This window comes from Bufo gargarizans, chromosome 2, assembly GCF_014858855.1.
Source record: "Bufo gargarizans isolate SCDJY-AF-19 chromosome 2, ASM1485885v1, whole genome shotgun sequence".
NCBI lineage: Eukaryota > Metazoa > Chordata > Amphibia > Anura > Bufonidae > Bufo > Bufo gargarizans.
Genome location: NC_058081.1, coordinates 477,203,792 through 477,229,321, shown reverse-complemented (window position 1 = coordinate 477,229,321; position 25,530 = coordinate 477,203,792). Strand labels below are relative to the sequence as shown.

Genomic DNA, 25,530 nt, shown 5'->3' with positions numbered 1-25,530 from the left:
TATATTACTAAATATCAGTGTAGCTGGCTTCCGTTCTATGGCCCATTGGTGATAGAAGCAGTCAAAAATCATGGCAACATGACATCCATTATCATGAACTCCATGTATGTCAGGGATTATTCTGCCTGCCATTTTATTAAGTGAGTCATTACTGGAAAAGGATTTTGGAAACTCCTTTTCAAATATGCTTTTAGGGTGTTCACCTAATTCGGTGTCACTACCGCAGCAGCCACCTATTAGCCAAAGCTACCTGACAGCAAAACAAAATGGTGTGACCATGTAGAGATGAGGTAAAGGAGTTTTATCTTAGATAATGTTCTTTGGTCGGCAAATGGATAAAAAAACAAATCTTAGATTCATCTTCATCTATCCCTGGCTGCTACAAGTCAGATAGCGCTTGGATCTCCATTGTGTTCCAGTTCCTGTTCCTGTTTTTGACACAGTAGGAAATGGCAGGGAATGCCCCGCAGTCAATCACTGGCTGCCGGAATGAGCGGCCTCAACTGGTGATTGGCTGAGCAGCATGCCCCATAATTTTCTACAGTGTAGATAATAGGAGCAGGAGGGGAGGATATGGACACCCTTGGAACAGCATTGGCAGTGGATCAGCAGGGTAAGTATAAGATGGCTTATTTTTATAACCATATGCAGACCATGGGACATGCAGTGCCCCACAAGAACAGTGCAAAGGGTTGATTTAATGTCACAGAGTTAAATGTTGTGATTTACAGTTGAAGCATTCAATCTATGTACACCTAATGACAATGTATGGGGATATATATTTAACACTGGCAGACTTGCTTTAATTACCAGAGTGATGGACTTAACCCAGGGATGGCCAACCTGTGGCTCTCCAGCTGTTGCAAAACTACAACTCCAAGCATGCCCAGACAGCCTACAGCTATTAGCCTACAGCAGGGCATGGTGGGAATTGTAGTTTTACAACAGCTGGAGAGCCGCAGGTTGGCCAGCCCTGACTTAGCCCATCCCCTGGTTAGTGAGTGTGAGTTGAGCAGAGCTGCAGGCAAGACCTCAGCCTGGGAATTGCAGAAAGAGTTAATGAGAACAGAATTGCACATGTGGTTATTAGGTCTGGTTACTGTCTCTTTCATCTGCTGGCTGCTGGATTCCAGCCTTGCACTCTGCCAAACACCTAACATCAAGGGCACCTCACCTAACATCAGGCATGAGACCAAAAAAGATTAGGGTGTACCATGAAAGAGTGCACCCTTCATTCACGGGCATAGCCCAGGGAGCACTAGAGGGGATATTGCCACTGTAAACTAAGTACTATTACCACCAACTGCAGCTGCTGACATTGTTATTATTGTGCTGGAATAAACCTTTAAAATAAATATAATTTAATTTCCTAATATATTTTTGGAATTCTTCCCTTTGTAAGCAGTGGCAATATGCCAAAGGGGATTTCTCACGTAGACTGCCCTATAGAAAATCATAGAGGGTGCTCCACTAAATAGAGTGGTTCTTGCTCTGTCATCTTTGTATTACATGATCAGCCATTCATTTGAATGACCAGTATGTAATACTATAGATTCAATATTTAACTAAGTAGGGTATTAATGCCACATGAATCATACAGCTGAGAAAGTCAGATTGAGGTAACTTGCTCTCCCTTTAAGTCTTCAAAAACAAAGGAGAGGGGAACATTCCCTAAGAAAATATTTGGGACTGGGCTTGCCTCTCATTTGTGCTGAGATCCATTTGATCTAAAAACAATGAATCTCCCGAGCATGATATGCTTATGATTTGGTGGGTACTATCTCTCCTTGGGGAGAGAGCGCCTTAATCGGTGTAAGGAGACTGATAGACCATACATGCTCCTTTGGAATTCTGGGAGGGAAGGGATGCAAATGAGCTGTTAACAAGCTCTGCCTCTAATGTCACCAGATGTAAGGCAGCTAACCTGTAAGTCAGTGTTCAACCCTTTAAAGAGGCCTTAAGAGATGACTTGGATATTAAATAAGCCAGCACCTCATCTGCAGACAGCTGTTTCGGAGTGATTGCTTCTCATCAGTGCAGAGCAGAGAGTACTGGTTTAAAAGGGTGAGAGGCCAAGTCAAGATTTGGGGGGGTATTATCTCTCCTTGGGGAGAGAACGCCTTAATCAGCGTGAGGAGATTTATAGGCCATACATGCTCCTCTGGAATTCTGGGAAGAAAGGGATGCAAATGAGCTCCTAACAAGACACTTTATAGTACACAAATGATACCAAGTAGACAACATGTAACATGGTATCTAATACACTAATACCAACCTTATAGTAAAGTTTCAAAATGCACCTCTTTGGCATAACATAAAACAAAGCTGTTCCCCGCTGTACCCTTTACAATTATACAGGCTTTCTCTATTTCTTTCACATAGCTTCGGATCTAGTCTAAAAAACAACACCACGTTCAGGAGGTGGACGGACTGAGATTGAAAACCTCATTAATCTCCATTAACTCACTGTTGTTACTGCCAGGCAATTTACATGTAATCCAAACCACCAGTTAGGAGAGTTTTTTTTTATACTGTGCCATAAAATGAAGTCACCCTCTTGGCACAAAAATCCTGTGCCACCGCCATTAACTAGTCAATGACAAGTTCTTTAATATCACAAGTGTCAAACTGCTGGTAACAGGAATGAAGTGTTTGTAACTTTCCCTTTTTGTTGAATATGTCGTTCGTTTAAAGCCGCACTCCAGCAACATATTTTGGACATATAACGTTAACATACCATCAGTATTTTAGCAGTGTTCTGCTTCATCCCACCTCAGTTGCATCCATTTATCTTTGGAACCCTTTAATCCCAGTCTGACCACCAGTCCAGAGCTTACTGTCCTGTATAGATAGGTCCGTCTCTCCTGTGTGGATGACTTCCTATGAACTATAGGAATTAATCATCATCTGTAACATCACACCTAGTAGTTCTCCAAGACCTCCCCTCCCCATCAAGCTCCACTGTTTTTGTTCCTCTATATGTCATCCCATGAAAGTGTAATGCCCCAGACCTGGGGGAACTACAATTGTATATAGTTATTCTATGTATTGTTATGTATTGTATGGCCGTTACTTTCATTAAGGAATGGATGGCAATGGTTGGCAAGGAACAGGGCTAACCACCCTGTTCCTTCCATTTTGGTTGGAGTGGGCTGGTCCTGCTTCCTGCCAGGAGGGGGGTTCCTGTGTAACCACAGAGGAGTGAGGAAGCACACTGCAGAGCTCCTGCTCCTAAGAGAGGTTCTCCACATATCAACTTGATTGTGTCTCCTTGAAAAGAGAGACAGCAGAGTGAACAGCATTAAAGACATTGCTGTGAGGTAAGGGACTACGGCTAAGACACCCATTACCCAGACTACTACTAGGCCAGAACAACAAACTGCAGCCAACCAACCTGCCACCATAGTCCTGACATGGAGAATCCTAGCACAAGCAGGAGGCAGGAAAGCTGTGTCACTGATCTATCACTTGCTGCACTTAGATGGGACTCAGAGCAGGGCAAGTGTAATGTGATGAGATCCCAACATCTGCCACTGCAGAACCAGAGGCATAATGGGAAATGTAAGCTTCCTTAGGGAAACATATCAGATGGGAAGAACTGTTACTATTTCATGGAACTGTTGCTGTTTCATGCTAAGAGGACTCATGGAAAGTTGTGGTACAAGTGCCAAACGACTGCACTTTCCAGAGCCCTGCTTGGAATTTAGGGAAGTTGTTTAAAGGGTTTCTACCACCAGAAATACTGTTATGTAGCTGACTGACATTAGCGATGTACTAATGTCAGCACTACATAACAGTATGTTTTTTACCTTTCTCCCTGCAGCCGTTTTGGTAAAAAAAATAATACTTTTATAATATGCTAATGAGCCTCTAGATGTTATGTGGGGGTAAAATCAGCACCTAGAGGCTCCGTCTACTCACCCTTTATCCCGCCCAGGTCCCCTGTTCTGTCCGCCACGATCCTCTTGATTGATGGCACGGTCCACCACATTGCTGCCGAAATCCCGCGCCTGCGTCGTTCACTTCTGTAGGAAGCAACGGGGCATCGCTGAAGCAGTGCTCAGGCGACATTAGCCTGCCTCCAAGTGCTTAAATGCCTCATATTGTAAAGTTTACTTTTCTACAACACCGGACTGCGGACATGAGAAAGAAAGGGTCAGTGTCATCAGCCCTACCAGGCTATATGCCTGGTAGGTTATGCTTGATCCAGGTGACAGTGATAACTCAGAAGATAAGTTAATCATTAAGTTTTACAATATGTATGTCTAATTTATGTTGAAACTTTTTTTTTTTTAGGACCAATTCAGTTTTGAAGTGATTTTGTGAGGCTTACCTAATAGAAACCACCATCAATTCACCCATTTTAGAAACAACACCCCTCAAACAATTCAAAACTGAGTTTTAATAACTTTGTTAACCCTTTAGGTGTTCCACATGAATTAAATTAAAGTTTTATAAATCCCCCCCTTATTTTTTTTATGATTTCCCATTTTAATCCATTTTTGCTGTAACAGCAAAACAAACTTCAATATTTATTTCCACGATTCAGCAGTTTACATAAATACACCATATGTGGTTGAAAACTGAGGAATGTCATATGGTTTTTCAGTGCAGATTTTACTGGAATAGTTTTTGGGCGCTATGTCGCATTTGGACAAACCACAAGGTACCCCTATAATAGAAACCACCAAAAACCAACCTCATTTTGGAAAATACACCATTCAAGGAATTTTTCAAGGGTGTACTGAACACTTGGACGTCACTGACATTTCAGAGAATTTAGAATAACTTTTAATTTCTTCCAATAAAATGTTGATTTTGCCCCAAATCTTTCATTTTCACAAGGGGTAACAATAGAAAAAGCACCCCACAATTTAAAGTGTAACTGCCATTCTATTTTTATTTATGTAATGTGTAGGGGCAGTGATGCTCACCATTTTTTTAATGTATTTTAATTGCTGAAATCATATATTTCTATTAGAAAAATAGCTCTAAAGTAGCCCATTTTGAGCCTTAGCAACGCTCCCCTGTCATCTTTTTACATAACACAGTCAATGTGTTCTACTAGTTACGGAAATGCCATTAACCCCCTTCCAACCCGGGCCAGTTTTTACCCTCCTGCCCAGGCCATTTTTTGCAAATCTGACATGTGTCACTTTCTGTGGTAATAGCTTTGGAACACTTTTATTGATCCAAGCCATTCTGAGATTGTTTTCTTGTGACACATTGTATTTCATGACAGTCATAAATTTGAGTCAATATATTTCACCTTCATTTTTATCATTTTGGAAATGTAATTTTATTTTTTTAGGACGGCTTAGAATTTTAGAAGCAATTCTTAAAATTTCTAAGAAAATGTTCAAAACCCACTTATTAAGGACCAGTTCAGGTCTGAAGTCACTTTGTGGGGCTTACATAGTGGAAACCCCCATAAATGACCCCATTGTAGAAATTGCACCCCTCAAGTTAGGTGTTCCACAAGAATTAAAGGAAAATGGAGATGAAATTTCTAAATTATAGTATATTCTAACTTGAAGCGTCCCCATCACTATGGGAACGCCTCTGTGTTAGAATATACTGTTGGATCTGAGTTTTCACGAAGTGAAAACTCAGCTCTGAAAAATCTTTTATGCAGACGGCTCTTTGGATCCGTCTTTATGAAAGTAGCCTACGGACACGGATCACTGACGCGGATGACAATCTTGTGTGCATTCGTGTTTTTTCACGAACCCATTGACTTGAATGGGTCCGTGAACCGTTGTCTGTCAAAAAAATAGGACAGGTCATATTTTTTTGACGGACAGGAAACACGGATCACGGACGCGGATGAACAACGGTGCATTTTCCGAGTTTTCAACTGACCCATTGAAAGTCAATGGGTCCGCAGAAAATCACGGAAAACGGAACAACGTTTTTGGTCATGGGGCTATTCTTTTTTTGGCGTCCTTATTGTTTAGGCTACTTTCACACTCGTGTTTGGTGCCGATCCGTCAAGGATCTGCACAGACAGCTCCATTCAGATAATACAACCACATGCATCCGTTCAAAACGGATCAGTTTGTATTATCTTTAACATAGCCAAGACGGATTCGTCTTGAACGCCATTGAAAGTCAGTTTTCTTTTATGTCATAGAAAACGGATCCATCCCCATTGACTTACATTGGCTCAGTTTCGTCAGACGGACACCAAAACCCTTTTCCATTCAGAATGCATTAGGGCAAAACTGATCCTTTTTGGACCGCTTGTGAGAGCCCTGAACAGATCTCACAAACGGAAAGCCAAAACGCCAGTGTGAAAGTATCCTTAAATAGGCAGTGTAAAATGCTAGAGTACAGATTGTGGTGATGCGTACGTATGTTATGTACAGTTCTTGTCCAGGACGACCCAAGTTATTCCCACTGAATCACATCTTCCGGTGGGATGTATATAGGTATCCTAGCTATTGTTCTTTCTCTAAAACCAACAGTTATAGCAAAAGGGCTGTTCCAGGACTTTTATACTGATAACCTATCCTTAGGATAAGTCATGAATATGTCAGACTCCAAGCACCATCACCTTTCAGCTGCAGTAACTAAGCGTGCCCACTACAAAGTGTATGGAGCTGTGTATGGTACTGGTGCACCATGGTTCCTGCAAACAGGTGATCCAGCAGGAATACCTGGAGTTAGATCTGATATATATGATTTATATCATCCTAAGCATAGGTCATCTTCAGCAATATGAAAGTCCTGGAAAACCCTTTTAGCAGGGAACTCTGCTTTCAAAACTCCCTATATATTTACAGTAGATATACAGTACTAAAACTGTGGATTGACCACAGTTTAACCATAGGTGATCTTACATTTAAGGTTCAAAAAATGTATAACTTCACATTTGTGAAGGCAGCAGCAGGTACATATATACTGTATGTGCATTTGGCCCCCTCCATGGAAATACATCATACATTTACTTTAGGTCTCTGCATTTCATCAAAAGAAACAAGCGCTGGACTGGTGTTAAAAGCTTTTTTTTGCTTCATTTAGCCAAAATCACAATAAACGACACATTTTCAAAGAAGACTTGGGAAAGAAATAATAACAATGCTTTAATTAGAAGACTAGTAAATGACTCTTGTTCTAAGTACTGCAATCAGATGTGATGGATGAAATGATTCCCTCCCCCGCCCTCTAAACAAATGTACATACACTGTGTTCTACGTTTTCAAACAAGAGTCATTAGCTGTGGGATCTACATTCATTCTGAAGTCCAGGGCCTGTGCCACAGTAGGTTTTTGACATTAAACATTCTCCAGGATTTCTGCCTAAATATGAAGAGGACTTTGTTTGACTTTCTTAAATATGTTGACACAGATGGAAGTCGGGGGGTAGTTACTCCGTCTAAATGGCGAAGACTTCGCATTCATTTAGCAGAATTAATTTGAAATGTGAAACAAGAGCCTGGATTTTAGAGATCTGTTTATTTAAGTGTATTCTCTTCTGGTTTTTGACTTTTTAGATCTTGTGAGTGGATATTCTATGACCCCCCCTGTTCTGGACATCACCACTGACGAACTTGTGATCAACACAAATGACTCACTAGTTATCACCTGCAGGTAAGAGAGTGTCATCAAACGTAATGAGAGTTTCAAATCATACCGTTTATTGTCTAGTCTGTCTCATGGGCACTCCATGCCCTGCCATATGACGCCTCCATATTACGGTTACCAACCATCCAGAAATTCGGTCAAAATAGGGCACTTTTATCCAGTGTACATGAGAACATAGTTATGTCTGTGACTGGTAGTACTTGTGATTGTAATTATCATTTTACAGTTCTCAGCAAATGCTAGTAATGCTTTCAGTAGATTGAACTATAGACATGCAGGGGCGGACTGGCCATAGACCCTACAGGCCTGAGCCCTCTTCACAGTCACCTTCTGGGTACATAATGGTCTGATGCTCTCAGTATTAAGGTAGGAGCATCAGGTACTTATGCACTTGGCCAACGGCCATGGAGGCCCTTCTGAATTCTACTGTAAATCCATGCTCAGGACAGTCATACAGTTGAATGGGCAACAGTTTTTTGTGGTGCACTGTGGTATTTGGTTTTTCTGGAATGGTATTTTGTGCTGCACTATAGTATTGTAAGTACCCACCTACTTATGCTGGCCCTATATACTTATCTTGAACCATCTTCTGTCAATTTATACCCACCTACAACATGGGGGCAGTTTTAGTTATTAAAGGGGTTGTGTCATTTCAGCAAATAGCATTTATGATGTAGAGAAAGTTAATACAAGGCACTTACTAATGTATTGTGATTGTCCATATTGTTTCCTTTACTGGCTGGATTCATTGTTCCATCATATTATACACTGCTCGTTTCCATGGTTACAAACACCCTGCAAAGCAGCAGCCATGCCTGCACACTATAGGAAAAAGCACTAGCCTATGTGAGCTCCCACAGTCCTGACCACCAGAGAGGCCGGTGCTTTATTCTATAGTGTGCAAGCATGGCCACCGCTGCTGGATTGCAGGATGGTCATAACCATGCAAACAAACAGTATGTGATGGAAAAATTAATCCAGCCAGAGAAGGAAGCAATATGGATAATAACAATAGTACATTATAACAATATAACAGTAGTAAGTGCCTTGTATTAGCTTTCTCTACATAATAAATGCTACTTGCTGAAGTGACACGACCCCTTTAACTTCCCAATCTGTCCCTGTAGACATGTATTACCTACACTATAATCTTTATCATTCTTTGTGGTTTTTGAGTTTGTCGGCAAAAAAAAGTCTGTTATTTTTTGGGTAAACCGTCCAGAATAAAGAAAATTCAGGTTGGTAACTGCTCCAAATCTACATTCTACCCTAGAAGCAATGCTTGATTTACACAAAGATACAGAGATACAGGTACCATAGCAGGATAAAAAAACATGGAACTTTAACCCCTTCTACCCCGGGCCAGTTTTCGACCTCCTGCCAGGGCATTTTTTGCTAATCTAACATGTGCCACTTTATGTGGTAATAACTTTGGAAAACTTTTACTTATCCAAGCAATTCTTAGATAGTTGTCTTGTGACGCATTGTACTTCATGATAGTCATAAATTTAAGTCAATGTATTTCACCTTTATTTATGAAAATATCTCAAATTTACCCAATTTTCAACATTTTTATTTCTCTGCTTTTAAAACAGAAAGTGATACCTCATAAAATATTTATTACTTAACATTCCCCATATGTCTACTTTATGTTGCCATCATTTTGTAAATGTCACATTATTTTTTTAGGACGTTAGAAGGCTTAGAATTTTAGAAGCAATTCTTTAAAACACACTTTTTAAGGACCAGTTCAGGTCTGAAGTCACTTTGTGGGGCTTACATAGTGGAAACCCCCCATAAATGACCCCATTGTAGAAACTGCACCCCTCAAGTTACTCAAAACTGATTTTACAAACTTTGTTAACCCTTTAGGTGTTCCACATAAATTAAAGGAAAATGGAGATGAAATTTCTAAATTTCACTTTTTTGGCAAATTTTCTATTTGAATCCATTTTTTTCTTTAACATATCGAGGGTTAACAGCCAAACAAAACTCAAGATTTATTATCCTGATTCTGCGTTTTACAAAAACACCCCACATTTTGTCGTAAACTGATGTAAGAGCACACGACAGGGCACAGAAGAAAAGGAGCGCCATATGGTTTTTGTGAATAATCTTTTTTATTAAGTTTCACATAGATGTTCATAAGATGTACAATATACCAATTAGCACAACTGAAGGACATGCATCATACATATATGCATATTAATTAGAGATGTCATAGATACAAGATATTCCTACATGTTATCAATGACAAATAAAGTGCGACTGAAGTGTAATGCTTCCAAGGGGAGACCAGCCGGTCACTCTTTTCTTTTGGATGTGGAAGCAATGTATCCTTAATCATTTTAAATCGAATCAATGAACAGAAAACAAAAGGGGAAACAGGGCTAAAAAGGTATTTTCACTTAGGCTGGCGACAAACCATGTGTGATAAATTTCATCCCGGAGTGTAAAGGTAGTGAGCTACCCACGGGTCCCAAGTTCTGTCTCTCTTCCTAGGATCAATAATAGAAGGAGGGAGACGCCTTTCATATCTACATGTAGTATTTACAGCAAGTATAACTTCATGTATGCTGGGTGGTATTGCTGATTTCCAGTGTCTCATTATGACCAATTTGGCACTAAGAAGTATATGCCCTAGTAAGTTTGTGTCGGTAGAGTGAAGATTATGAATACCTATAAACAGGAGAGCTAATTTCGGGGAGGGGGAGACCACGGTAGCAGAAAATTGCGATACTAAACTAAAAATGTGTTGCCAATAGGTATGTAGTTTAGGGCAGGACCATAAAATGTGGTAGAGAGTGCCCGTGTTTCCGCAGTCTCTCCAGCAACAAGCCGACACCCCCGGATACATTTGGTTCAGCCTATCTGGAGTGAAGCACCACCTCAATAGGGTCTTCTTCACCCCTGCTTCAAAATGTGTGACACATTTGAAGTTGGATGACATAAAACCTATGGCCCGAGACCACTCCTCCTCTGAATAAGCCCGTCCCACATCTGATTCCCATTTTAAAATAGGATTGGATTTCACAAACGTTGCCTTGTTGTTAAACAGGTCATTTAGATGCCTAGTGCACAGTTTTTTATGCAATAGAGGGTTTTGGAAGAGCCTAATTATGTCAGAGTTTAGACTCAGTAGTATTTTTAGACATGTATTGTAAAAATGTCTCACTCTCAAATATTTTATAAAAATCTTTATGCGGAATGGGCAAACTGCCTTGAATCCCTGAAATGGAAAGCAGCTCTCCTCCCTGAACAATCTGATCCAGGGTGAGTATGCCCGCTTTACGCCAGGTGGAAAGGTGCAGGCCATCAGAACCTCCCTCTAGTATCTGGGTAGATATTAACTTGCTCGGGAGGGCAGCTATCTCTCCATATGAATGGTGAAATCTGTGCCACACATATCCCGCAAAAGCCACAGTAAGTAGAGTGGGTTTGGGAGGTCTGGGGTTCCATAGAATCTGAATTAGGTAGTCTCTTAAGGAGCTCCCTGCGATGGATTCTAATTCAATCTGAAGCCAAGGTTTATAAGAAGAGTTACTCCACCATTCTCTCAAGAATGAAAGGTCAATTGCACAATGATAATCTTTCATGGAAGGAAGTCCCAGACCTCCCGCTCCCCTCCGCCTAGTCATCAGAGTGATGGCAATTCGCGGGCGCCCAGATCTCCACAGGAATTTATTCAAAAGTGCTTGGGTTCTTGTAAAGAAGGATTCTGGGATGGGGATGGGAACAGCTTGGAAGACATAAATTAGTTTTGGAAGAGTCATCATCTGGAATGATGCTATTCTACCAACCCAAGATATGTTCTTCATATAAAAACAGTTGAGATCCTGCGCTAGGGTGGACAGGAGGGGTTCATAATTTTGTTTATATAAAGAAGGTGAGGGACATGTAAGTTTAATGCCTAGATACATAAGCTCTGAGGTCTACAATCTAGAGGATAAAGAGCTTTTAATTTCCTAACTTCAGGTAGGGGGATATTATTTGGTAGAACTTGCATCTTGGCTTCATTTACTTTATAATATGATAGTGATCCAAAGTGAGATATAACTTTTAATGCGACGCCAAGGAACTCTGTTGGGTTTGATAAGGTGAGGATGATATTGTCCGCGTATAAGGAGATGGTGTGGGTAGATGATCCTACCACAAATCCACGAATCCCAGCTGTACGTCTAATATGTTGTGCTAGGGGTTCTAGAGCTAAAATAAAAAGGAGGGGCGATAACGGGCAACCCTGACAGGATCCATTAGTTATTTGAAAGCTATTGGAGAGCACACCGTTCACAAAGACCTTAGCCGTCGGGGTGGAATATGGGCTAGAGATAGCATTCAGGATGCAACCACTAAACCCTATTCCCTCTAATACAGGGAGTGCAGAATTATTAGGCAAATTAGTATTTTGACCACATCATCCTCTTTATGCATGTTGTCTTACTCCAAGCTGTATAGGCTCGAAAGCCTACTACCAATTAAGCATATTAGGTGATGTGCATCTCTGTAATGAGAAGGGGTGTGGTCTAATGACATCAACACCCTATATCAGGTGTGCATAATTATTAGGCAACTTCCTTTCCTTTGGCAAAATGGGTCAAAAGAAGGACTTGACAGGCTCAGAAAAGTCAAAAATAGTGAGATATCTTGCAGAGGGATGCAGCACTCTTAAAATTGCAAAGCTTCTGAAGCGTGATCATCGAACAATCAAGCGTTTCATTCAAAATAGTCAACAGGGTCGCAAGAAGCGTGTGGAAAAACCAAGGCGCAAAATAACTGCCCATGAACTGAGAAAAGTCAAGCGTGCAGCTGCCAAGATGCCACTTGCCACCAGTTTGGCCATATTTCAGAGCTGCAACATCACTGGAGTGCCCAAAAGCACAAGGTGTGCAATACTCAGAGACATGGCCAAGGTAAGAAAGGCTGAAAGACGACCACCACTGAACAAGACACACAAGCTGAAACGTCAAGACTGGGCCAAGAAATATCTCAAGACTGATTTTTCTAAGGTTTTATGGACTGATGAAATGAGAGTGAGTCTTGATGGGCCAGATGGATGGGCCCATGGCTGGATTGGTAAAGGGCAGAGAGCTCCAGTCCGACTCAGACGCCAGCAAGGTGGAGTACTGGTTTGGGCTGGTATCATCAAAGATGAGCTTGTGGGGCCTTTTCGGGTTGAGGATGGAGTCAAGCTCAACTCCCAGTCCTACTGCCAGTTTCTGGAAGACACCTTCTTCAAGCAGTGGTACAGGAAGAAGTCTGCATCCTTCAAGAAAAACATGATTTTCATGCAGGACAATGCTCCATCACACGCGTCCAAGTACTCCACAGCGTGGCTGGCAAGAAAGGGTATAAAAGAAGAAAATCTAATGACATGGCCTCCTTGTTCACCTGATCTGAACCCCATTGAGAACCTGTGGTCCATCATCAAATGTGAGATTTACAAGGAGGGAAAACAGTACACCTCTCTGAACAGTGTCTGGGAGGCTGTGGTTGCTGCTGCACGCAATGTTAATGGTGAACAGATCAAAACACTGACAGAATCCATGGATGGCAGGCTTTTGAGTGTCCTTGCAAAGAAAGGTGGCTATATTGGTCACTGATTTGTTTTTGTTTTGTTTTTGAATGTCAGAAATGTATATTTGTGAATGTTGAGATGTTATATTGGTTTCACTGGTAAAAATAAATAATTTAAATGGGTATATTTTTGTTAAGTTGCCTAATAATTATGCACAGTAATAGTCACCTGCACACACAGATATCCCCCCCTAAAATAGCTAAAACTAAAAACAAACTAAAAACTACTTCCAAAAATATTCAGCTTTGATATTAATGAGTTTTTTGGGTTCATTGAGAACATGGTTGTTGTTCAATAATAAAATTAATCCTCAAAAATACAACTTGCCTAATAATTCTGCACTCCCTGTACAGAGAAGGCGAATGACCAGTGCGGGCAGTCAAACGCCTTCTCCGCGTCCAATGCCACCGCCAGCAGGGGTCGTTTATATGACTCAGCATAATTGAACAGGTCCATAACTCTACGGATGTTATCTGAGGCTAAGCGTCCTTTAAGGAAACCAGTCTGGTCTGCCCTTACCAGCAATGGAAGAATAGGGGGAAATCCATTGGCCAAAAATTTTGCAAATATTTTGATATCCGAATTCAGTAAAGAAATCGGTCTGACATTTTGCGGTACATCAGTGGGTTTGGCAGGTTTGGGGATCGTTACAGTCAACGCTTGGAGCATTTCCGTTGAAAATGGGTTGCCCAACATACACTGCTCAAAAATAGACAAAAGATGAGGTGATAGCACAGAGTAAAACTGTTTATAATATTCGTTTGATAAGCCGTCAGGTCCAGGGGATTTTCCTAGAGGTAGTGCTGATACCAATCTTTGAATCTCCAATTCAGTAGGGGGAACATTTAAAGCTTCCAGTTGAGCTTTACTGAGTGAGGGTAAATCTGCTTTCACTAGAAATTCCGAAACCAGAGAGGAATAATTCTCCGGTAAGGAAGTGGTATCCCTAAGATTATAGAGATTCAAATAAAACAGCCTAAACTGTTCAGCAATGTCTCTAGGGTCTATTAATTTTGCACAGGTTTGAGGATGGGTTATAAAGGGGATCCTAGATTTAGCTTGCTGAATTTTAAGTTGTCTTGCTAATAATCGCCCAGCTTTATTGCCCTGTGCGTAGTAGGTAGATTTTAGTCTAAGTAGGCCTTTTTCGTAGTCTTGTTGTAGTATTAATCTTAGTTTATCTCTCTCAGTTCTCAGTTCTTTTTAGATAAGGGGGAAAGGTTTCTGTTTATTCAACTTTTCTAGTTTTGATATTTTTTTCTAATAGTATTTTAGCTATTTGCTCCTTCTTTTTCTTCTCAATGTGGTTCATTTTAATAAGGTGGCCACGGATACAGGCCTTGTGGGCTTGCCATATTACAAAAGAGTCAGAGACCGAACCTACATTAAATAGAAAGTATTCCTGCAGTGATTGTACAATTTCTTTCTGACAAGAAGGGAGGGTGTATAGAAATGCGTTGTTTCTCCACACAGGGGCTGTGTTAGTCTGATATTTGTCTTCTAGGGTAATACTGATGGGGTAATACAGTTGCTAATCTTCTAGGGTAATACAGTTGCTAATAAGGCCAATTGCTGATTATACTGTATGGAAGAGCGTAGTACGGTTCGACAAGAAAAAGGTCTATACGGGAGTAAGATTCATGGAACGGAGAAAAATATGTGTAGTCTTTCTCTAAACTATGTTGAGCCCGCCAAGGATCTATAAGGCCCTCAGAGTTGATAAAAGACACCAGATCTCCTGAAGAGCGTCTAGACGCATTCGTAGAATCTAGGGAAGGGTCAATAACGGAATTAAAGTCCCCACATAGGATCAATTTACCCTGCTTGCAAGAATGCACCAGTCTCATCACTTTGTGGAGGAATGAGACTTGACACATGTTGGGGGTGTAAATGTTAACCAAGGTGTACACAATATTGTTGATTGAGCAGACCAGAATGACAAATATTCCATGTTTGTCCACTTGATGGGATATCAGTGTAAAGGAGATGGTATTTTTGACTGCAATAAAAACCCCTCTAGCTTTTTTGGAGTGATGCGAGTGGATGATGGTGGGAAACATACGATGTTTGATCCGATGGGCATCACTACTTAAAAGATGCGATTCCTGAACACATAGAATATCAGCTTTTAGAGATAATGCTTCCCTCCATACAAATGTCCTCTTTTGAGGACAGTTTAGCCCCCTGACATTCAGAGATACTATCTTAACCCCCATAATGCATTATTATTCCGCTGTATAGCGATAGGATATTGTCCGAGAGAGCCAGCATAATATGAGTGATAATCTATAAGAAAGGTTAGCGGGATGGGATAACATAGCCATTGTAGTGACAATAACAATAACAAAAACATAGCAACCTGAACAGTTGAACCCGAATAGGGTCAAGTGAGGCAAAAGTTCTTACAAGTAGTCAGGATCGCAGATCAAAAGATGGGTTAACACATCTGCAACGCCGGGAAGGAGGAACCTGCACCTATAATGGAATCGCAGTAAAGAGAAGAAAAAAAAAAAACTTTAATGCAATAAACAATAAGGCCCGCTATGGCCCGGGGACCTGCACAATTAGATCCGTAAGTTAGAGAGCTTTCCCGCATATGGGTGCGGGTAGCCGATGGAAGACTGTTAACCTGCAACTAAGAGTTCCTTCATGTTTTCCGGTTTCTTCCACGGCTTACTTGCTTCCACTCTTGGGGAATTGCAGGCATGGTAGCAGAAGTCTTGGTATCCGGATGAGATAGTGGGATTCTCCATTCGCGAAGTAGATTCTTGCCCTCTTCCAAGGTGCGGATCACATGCATACTTTCATCTTTATTCACTAGCAATTTCAGGGGGAAGCCCCAATGGTACTGAACATTGGAATTACGTAAGGAGACAGTTATAGGCAGGAGATCACGCCTTTGTTTCAGAGTCACTGCCGATAGGTCAGCAAAAATTTTCACGGACTGAAAAGGAGAAGGCAGTGTGCCAGCCTTCCTAGCAGCGAACATTATGGCTTCTTTCACATGGAAAAAATGGACTCTCGCTAGAGTGTCTATCGGTATGTCAGGGCCTAGGTGTTTCGGTTTAGGGACCCTGTGCGCCCTATCAATAATGAGGTCCTGCTCCGTTAGCTTTGGTAAAAACTTGCAGAAGAGAGTCCTGATGTAAGCAGCCAGATCTTTAGGGGGAACATCTTCCGGGATGCCTCTAAACTTTAATATTATTTGTATGTGCGCGATCCTCAAAGTCTGCCATTTTCCTTTTAATGGCTTCAACCTCCTCCACCATATCATTGTGAGCATCAATCACAGTATTTTGAGAAGTGGCAAACTCGCCCATTTTCGTTTCTACATGCAGGACTCTATCTTCCATCTCTTGGAATCTTGCAGTTATCGGATGGGTCACTGCGACGATGTCCTGCTGTATAGCAGATTTTAGTGCTAGCAGCATGTGCTTTAAAGTCGCCTCTGTCGGTGGCTTGTCTGAGGTTGGCAGGTTAGAGAGAGGAATCTGCCTGATTGTTATGCAGTAAGGAACTCTCTACCGCAGCCTTATCACTGACCTGAGAATATTCAGGATTGTCTCCTCTCGAACTCTGCGAAGGGTTGCGGTTGCCCTGTCTGGTTGTTCCGGGCGCCATATTGCAGTTCTGCCTCTGGTAGCGGTGGGGATCCCGTTCCCTCAGGAGTAGGAGGAAGAGATGGTAGAGCCGGTTCCGGATACACCGGGGAGCTTGGTGCAGATGGAGGAGACAGCGATCTAACCGATTGTGCCGGAGAATCACTGTGGACGGAAGCGGGAGAGTCCTCCTTGCTCAGTAAGTCGCCGCCATCTTTATTTCTTCCCTTCTCGAAGTAAAAGGCCAAATTCGCGTTGTTTAGCTTCGGCAGGGACTTCTTTGTCTTCCCCATGTTATCAGGAAGGGTCATGGGTGGTGGGGTCACCAATTAAAACAAGGTGACGCTGTGTAAAACGAGATTTTACGCTGTGTAAATGTCGCTCTGGTGCAGGAGCTACGCCTCTATGCGGCCATTGCCTTCAGCAGCCAAGCCACGCCCCCCGCCATATGGTTTTTGGAAGGCAGATTTTGCTGGACTGGTTTTTAGACACCATGTCCCATTTGAAGCCCCCTGATGCACCCTTACAGTAGAAACTCCCAAAAAGTGACCCCATTTTGGAAACTAGGGGATAATGTGCTAGTTTTATATGTTTATAGTTTGGTACTATTTTGGGATACATATGATTTTTAATTGCTCTATATTACATTTTTTGTGAGGCAAGGTAAAAAAAAAATGGCTGTTTTGACACCGTTTTTATTTTTTATTTTGTATAACCTTTATATTACAGGGTATATCATGTGCTATTTTTATAGATCAGGTTGTTACGGATGCAATAATATCAAATATGTCTACTTTCTTTGTTTCAGTTTTACATAATAAAGCATTTTTGAAAAAAAAATTATGTTTTTGTGTCTCCATTTTCTGAACGCCTTATTTTATTTTATTTTTTTATCTTGGGGCTCGTTTTTTGAAGGAAGAGTTTTTTTATTTATTTATTTTTACAGCGTTCACCTGAGGGGTTAGGTCATGTGACATTTTTATAGAGCAGATTGTTACGGACGTGGCATTACTTATGTATACTTTTTCTTATTTATTTGTTTTACACAATAATAGCATTTTTTAAACCAAAAGTCTGGGAGCCATAGCTTTTTTTTTTTTTGACCCATTGTCTTAGGTAGGTTCTTAATTTTTGCAGGATGAGGTGACAGTTTAATTGGTACTATTTTGGGGGGGCATACGCCTTTTTGATCGCTTGGTGTTGCAATTTTTGTGATGTAAGGTGACAAAAAATTGCTTTTTTTTCGCACTGTTTTTTTTTTCGGTGTTCAGCTAAGGTGTTAGGTCATGTGATATTTTTCTAGAGCTGGTTGTTACAAATGCGGAAATACCTAATATGTATACTTTTTTTATTTATTTCACTTTAACACAATAATAGCATTTTTGAAACAAAAAATTAAGTTTTAGTGTTTCCATGTTCTGAGAGCTCCATGTTCTGTATTGTAATGCATTGCCTGTTAGTGTTTTACACTGGGTAATACACTAACAGGTTGCCTAGGAGACCGAGCCTGAGGCTGGATCTCTTTAGCCCCTGTAGAAGGCAGGTCCCGATGATGTGCAAGGCATTGGGCAGCCTGTGCATAGCATCGGGCTGCCTTGTCACCCATCGGGTCCCCGCCACAGCAGCGCAGTCTGTAAATGCAAATGCTGATGCCAGCGGATACAGCAGGGGCCCGGCTATCAGGGACTGCCGCGCCCCTGCATGACGTAATAGTCTGTGAAAATGCGGCAAGTCACTTGCCGCCATGACGTACTATTACGTCATATGTCGGGATGGGGTAGAGGTGTTTTCCGCTTTTTAACTGGTGACCTATCCTCTGGATATATTGCACAGAGGCCATGGCACTCACGGGAGCTCTTGTGAACGCTGTTTCCTCAAACAGCATATCACCAGGGGTCCAGATACTGATGACCTATCCTGAAGATAAATCACCAGTTTACAAAAGTCAGAAATACCCATTTTAATAAGGCCATTTGCATAGGCTATACCTGATGCCACACAAAAAGATCTCACAAATCTAATTACACCCATCTGGTACTCAAATTATACCATACATTGGCCAAATAACCACTCCCTACATAAATTAATCTAGTAAAGGTTCTATGCAAAGTCTAAATAATACTGCTTTACAATTAATATTAAGATTTATGGTGGTTGCAAGCCTTGGATAAAAGAATATCACTGCGAGCCCTGTCCAGACCATCTATGAAACCACCAATGATCACATGCCACCACCCTACATGACAAAACAGCATATATCACCTTCAGTTAAGCATCGTATGTACCGGTAACTCGTTCTAGCAGCATTTCATCACTATCCTCTAATATTTGAACTGGTTTAAATGATAAACCTCAGGGTCTGATCATGATTTCTACATTTACACCCATTGTAGCCATTGGAGGCCACATCTATCACCATGTAGTTTTACTCTGAATCTGATCTAATGTCCAGCAAATGTTGGTTTAACCATCTTTCATACTTACTGAGGACGCATCACTGCTTGGCAACAGCTCGGTTTCATATGTGCAGAATGATATAAATGGTTTCCACCTGTGGCCGTTATACCGTATGCTTACAGCACAATATATAGCTTCTCCTATAAACCGAATAATACCATAAAATGTCTATACAAAACAGTTTAATGAGCAAAAAAGAAGAGGTTAAAGGCTGTGAGGTTCACACAAGCCAAGTCCACCACGAGCTAAGGAGTAACACACCCCAGTAAGACTACAGCACAGGAATGTAGTAATTATCATTGGGATTTCACTCATTCCCATAAAGGATATTCAAGCAATGTTAGTTTAGCTCTTTTGGAGAATCTTAAAAGGATTTTCAGACAGATCATTGAATATGCCATAACAGTAAGACCAGGGGAGGTCTGACCACCGGTGAACTGTTCTTGGCAGATATGTGGCACACACGCATGGTCAGTCTCAATAAAAATCTATAGTAGATATGGAAAAGTAAGTGATTCATTGGAAAAGTGTTAAAAAGAATAATAACCCAAAAAGAAAATAATTATATTTAAAGGGGTTATCACATAACTAATGTAAAAAAAATTAAAATCAGACATCATATAGTACATGACAACCTCTTTATAACAAATCCAGAACCAGTCCTGTACCTGACATGGATCCAGGGATCTCCTCATTCATTGTCCTGCTAGGTTTATATCAAGCTGGCAGCTCAAGGGGAGTGTCTATTCTGCTGCAGCTCAGGGGGCGTGTCCATGCTCTCCCTATCACAGCTCAGGAGGCAGTTGAAGGACGAAACTGAGCATCTGCGGCCATCTCAGTGAGCAGGACAGAGAAATAAGGGAACAAAACAACTGCAGGTGGCGCTATACAGATACATTTTATTGAATAACCCATTGGCTATAGTAAATTTTTAATTACATAGGAAATACAAAAGTATTCAGAACCAGGCGCTGTTTTGAAAACTGTAGAATATTTTTTCATGGGACAATCCCTTTAACAGAGACTCCAGGAGGCCACTATACATTGTAGCTACGGTTGCAGCATTGATAATTGGAAATAATCCCAATTCATTGCTCTTACTATTTAAATTTGATTTTATGTCATTGTAGCACAGATGAAGGATTCTATTCATCTGAAAGGGACCTTTTGCACTTTTCAACCTTATTGTGTTGGTATATGAATAGAATCCTATAATTGCAGTGAAGACTAACACCAAGGCTATGTTCACATTTACATTATAGGCTCAGGAAGTACTGTACATAGGACTAATTTTCCCCTCAAAGCAATATCCATGTAAACAACAATGGAATACAAGTCAATGAAGTCCATTGGGCACTGGTGGTATCCACAGCATCACAGATCCGGAACTGCATTTTGGAAATCTCAACCCAGATTTGGACATAGCATAGCACATGCAGGATCTTTTGAAAACTCAGATCTAACTGAAAAATACATTGCATATAATAGTGAATTGCAAATTGTCCAGTAGAGCAAGTACCGAACAATGGCAATAAAGTAAAATGTGATATGTATAATTTTAAATTAGACCATGGATAGTTGAAATGAAATGACAGTTCAGCAGTAATGAGTAATGAATCACAGCTCAACTGTTCCTTGTGCAGGATACTTTATTATCATTACAGCAGAAGGACCCGGCTTCGCTCGGGTATATTTCATCTATTTAATTTCATGTTTGTGTGTGTCGTTAAAAGATATCGACAGTATCACCCATAACAGTGACCTCTACAGCACCCCATCCCTTTAACAGTGAGCTCCACAGCCCCCCTACCCCTTAACACTGACCCCTCACAGTCCCCCGCCACTTTAAAATGGGACCTCCACAACAGCCCATCCTCTTAACTTTGAATTTCACAGCAGCCTTTCCCTCTAACAGTGAGTTTCACAGCACCCCACTCCCTTGACAGTGACCTCCTCAGGGGCCTGCCCCTTAAACAGTGACCTCCACAGTACCCTGTTGCCTTAACAGTGACCTCACAGTACCCTGCTGTCTTAACAGTGACCTACACAGCAGTTGCCCCTTTAATAGTGGCCCCTGCCCCTTAACAGTGGCCTGCCACAGTGCCCGCCCCTTTAACAGTGACCTCCACAGAACCCTGCCCCTTTAATGCTAGGGCTACATGACGACATGTGTCGCGCAACATTTTGTTTCAACAAATTTAATAATGGTGTCGCACTGCAACATGTGACATGCTGCGACTGCGACATGACAGTTGCAAAAAATCCATCCGAGATGTATTTTTCTGCGAATTGTCGCAGTCGCAGCATGTCACCTGTCGCAGTGCAACACTATAGACTATCCTTATAAAAATTATCTCGCCACATTGGTGCAACATCTATGTAGAGCAGCACATGTAGCAGTGTAGCCCTAGCCTAAAGCTGACCTACAGCAGTGAAGAAAAATGGCTGGGTTGTTATGGAAACCTGGAGTAAAACTGTATGTATGTGGAGACTAAGGCCTGCGAGCTTCTATTGGCTGATAAGGGACATGTGACCGTGCGTATGGCAGTTGGGATATGAAGAGAAAGACTTGCAGGCTTGTATTGGCTAATGCAGGTAATTTTTTGGGAATATCTCAGGAACATTACATCCTAGAGAGCTGTGACCCCCCCCCCCACAAGATTTCTTTCCAGGTAGCAAGGGATGTGTATACCAAGTTTCGTTGAAATCGATGGTTGCGTTTTTGAGTGATCGCGGAACATACATAGAGGAACAGAAGTATTTGAACACCCTGCGATTTTGCAAGTTCTCCCACTTAGAAATCATGGAGGAGTCTGAAATTCACATTGAGAGACAGAATGAAAAAAATAAAAAATCAGGAAATCACATTGTATGATTTTTAAAGAATTTATTTGTCTTGCACAGAGATCAAACGTTTCCTGTAGTTCTTGACCATGGTTTGCACACACTGCAACAGGGATTTTGGCTCACTCCTCCACTCGATCTGTCAGGTTTTGGTGCTGTCGCTGAGCAACACAACGTTTCAGCTCCCTCCAAAGATGTTCTATTGAATTTAGGTCTGGAGACTGACTAGGCCACTCCAGAACCTTGATATGCTTCTTACGGAGCCACTCCTTGGTTATCCTGGCTTTGGGTTGTTGTCATGTTGGAAGACCCAGCAACGACCCATCTTCAATGCTCTGACTGAGGGTAGGAGGTTGTTGCTCAAAATCTCACAATAAATGGCCCCATTCATCCTCTCCTTAATACAGTGCAGTCACCCTGTCCCCTTCGCAGAAAAGCACCCCCAAAGCATGATGTTACCACCCCCATGCTTCACAGTAGGGATGGTGTTCTTTTTCCTCCAAACACCCAGGGCCGGCGCCACCCATAAGCAGAGTAGGCCACCGCATAGAGCGCACTTTGGAGTCCAAATCCCAAGCAGTAGCACCCGGACACCGCCTGCGCCCCGCCCTCTACTTGTGAATCATCTGACATCATCTCCTTGATGCCTTCTGTTCCTGTACTTGCCGGCTGGATGCGCTGCGAGTGCGAGCATGAGTTCATTCAGACACACAGCTATGAGACCCTGGTGTATTTAAATCAGTCTGTCTTTCAGAAAATCTCCTGGGATTCGAACTCACGACCTTTCACATGAGAGGCAAGGCATTTTCCAACACAGCCAGTTACTTAAAAATAAATAAATAAATAAATAACACTTCTACTGTAGATAACTTTGATACCTAGTGTACATCCATACACACTACAGCTTCCCCAACACACCCAACACTGCTACATCCATACACAGTGTACTGGGGCAGCTGTCATGTGTATGGATGTACACTAGGTATCAAAGTTATCTACAGTAGAAGTCTTATATATTTTTTTTAAATGACTGGCTATACAGCTCTCATAGCTGTGTGGGTAATTGCCTCTGATACAGAAGGTCATGGGTTCGAAACCCAGCATAAACTTTTCTGAAAGACAAGCTAAATAAGAACACGAGCGCCAAATCTTCAACACAAGAGGCTGACATGGAGGTAGGTATAAAAGTTAATATTTTTTTTTTTAAATACCGGACTGTTACTTTACTGTGCCATGGGGGAGGGGGGGTTATTGGCGCCATGATACTGGCACATGGAGGGGTGAGGAGAGAGGCACTTGATCCCAGAGGTGGGTCTCGCGGGATCACGTGCCGAAGACACATGATCTTGGCAAGAGCCAAGGCAAGGTGAACCTGGAGCACAGCGAGGAGCAGAACCTGGTGAGCACCCCTGGCAACTGCACTCTGACAACCTGCACTAGGGTGTCAGAGGCTTCAGGACAGTGACTAGCAGCAGGGTGGCACACACTTGTGTACAGGGGTCAGGGCACACCTGCTGTTTGACTAGGGGCCATAGATTCTGACTGGCACAGGGTGCCCAGCAGTGGCACATGGAGCCTAATAGGTGGCACAGACTGTCTAAAGGGCTATGAATGGTACAGGGTGCAGGACAGTGCCAGAGTGGCAGAGGGCACAAGGCAGCATACTGTTTTATGTTGCCCTGGTGGCACAGGATTTCAGACAGTGTTTGAATGGTGCCTGGCAGTGAATAGGTGGCACTGCTCGTGTTTGGTGTGCCAACCTGCTGAACAGCGCAGAGTCATTGGCATCACTGGGATGGTACTAGGTGGCAGACAATGGCTGAATATTATATATACATGACCATAGTCATACTGGCACAGGGTACGCGACCATGGTGGCTGAAAAAGGGGCGGGTAAAAGGGTGTGGTCAATGGGCAGAGTCAAGGGGGCGGCAAAATTAGCTTTCGCCTAGGGTGGCAAAAATCCTTGCACCAGCCCTGATCTGACCACATGACTTTCTCCCATGTCTCCTCTGGATCATGCAGATGGTCATTGGCAAACTTCAGACAGGCCTGGACATGTGATGACTTGAGCAGGGGAACCTTCGGTACAATGCAAGATTTGAAACCATGACGGCGTAGTGTTCTACCGAAAGTGACCTTTAAAACTGTGGTCCAAGCTCTCTTCATGTTATTGACCAGCTCCTCCCTTGTAGTTCTGGGCTGATTCCTCACCTTTCTTATCATCAGTGATACCCCACGAGGTGAGATCTTGCATGGAGCCCCAGTCCGAGGGAGACTGACAGTCGTCTTTAGCCTCTTCCATTTTCTAACAATTGCTCCAACAGTTGATCTATTTTCACTAAGCTGCTTAGCAATTGCCCCGTAGCCCTTTCCAGCCTTGTGGAGGTCCACAATTTTGTCTGTGGTGTCTTTTGACAGCTCTTTGGTCTTGCCCATGGTAGTAGTTGGCGTCTGACTGACTGTGGGGTGGACAGGTGTCTTTAAAGAGTTCAGACAGGTGCTGCTAAGTTAGATTAATGAGTGGAGTAGAGGTGGACTTTTTAAAGGCACAGTAACAGGTCTTTGAGAGCCAGAATTCTAGCTGTTTCTCAGGTGTTCAAATACTTATGTTCAGCAGTGCAAGACAAATTAATTCTTTAAAAATCATACAATGTGATTTCCTGATTTTTATTTTTAATTCTGTCTCTCAGAGTGGGAATGCACCTACAATGTGAATTTCAGACCCCTCCATGAATTCTAAGTGGGAGAACTTGCAAAATCGCAGGGTGTTCAAATACTTCTGTTCCTCCCTGTACGTCCTTCTTCATATATATACAGTAGATTGGTGGAGGTGGTTAGTATCAAATCTCTATTGTGATCATGCAGAACACAAGCTTGAATTTCATGTTTGGGTCACTAGAACCCCCGAATATATCACAAGAAGGAAGCCGAAATGAATGTTTATTAACCCCTTGAGGACACATCCATTTTTTGCAAATATGACATGTGTCACTTTATGTGGTAATCATTTTGGAACGCTTTTACTTATCCAAGCCATTCTGAGATTATTTTCTCATGTCACATTGTACTTTATGACAGTGGTAAATTTGAGAAGAGATATTTCACCTTTATGTATAAAAAAAATCCAATATTTAAAAAAAAATTGAAAAAATAGCTGGACCATTATAGTCAGTGGATAACCATGAAACCATTATAGTCAGTGGACAACCCTGAAACCATTATAGTCATTGGACAACCATGTGGCCTCTAAAAAGCCAGTGTCAACAAGAGATGAAGTAGCATGTGCACTTGTGTGAACAAGCTTTAAATTCAATTTCCACCTGTTGTCATCATGATATTTTTAGATCCAAAATTCTGTGCAAATTTCTTGGTAATAAAATCCAATGTATAGACAGTTATGAGGAACAGGAATTGCTCTGTTGCTTCGTGTCCACCTGTTTACTAGCATCTGATTCTGGGTTAGGTT

General features: G+C 41.8%; 1 protein-coding gene across 2 annotated transcripts in view; it reads left to right on the top strand.

Moving 5' to 3' along the window:
• The window catches only part of FLT4 (fms related receptor tyrosine kinase 4), a 226,158-nt gene that overhangs the window by 100,599 nt on the left and 100,029 nt on the right, over positions 1-25,530 (top strand). For both annotated transcript variants that reach the window (XM_044281120.1, XM_044281119.1), the window contains exon 2: positions 7,496-7,592. In XM_044281120.1, the coding sequence (XP_044137055.1) occupies positions 7,496-7,592 (97 nt within the window). The remainder of the gene's footprint in view (positions 1-7,495; positions 7,593-25,530) is intronic.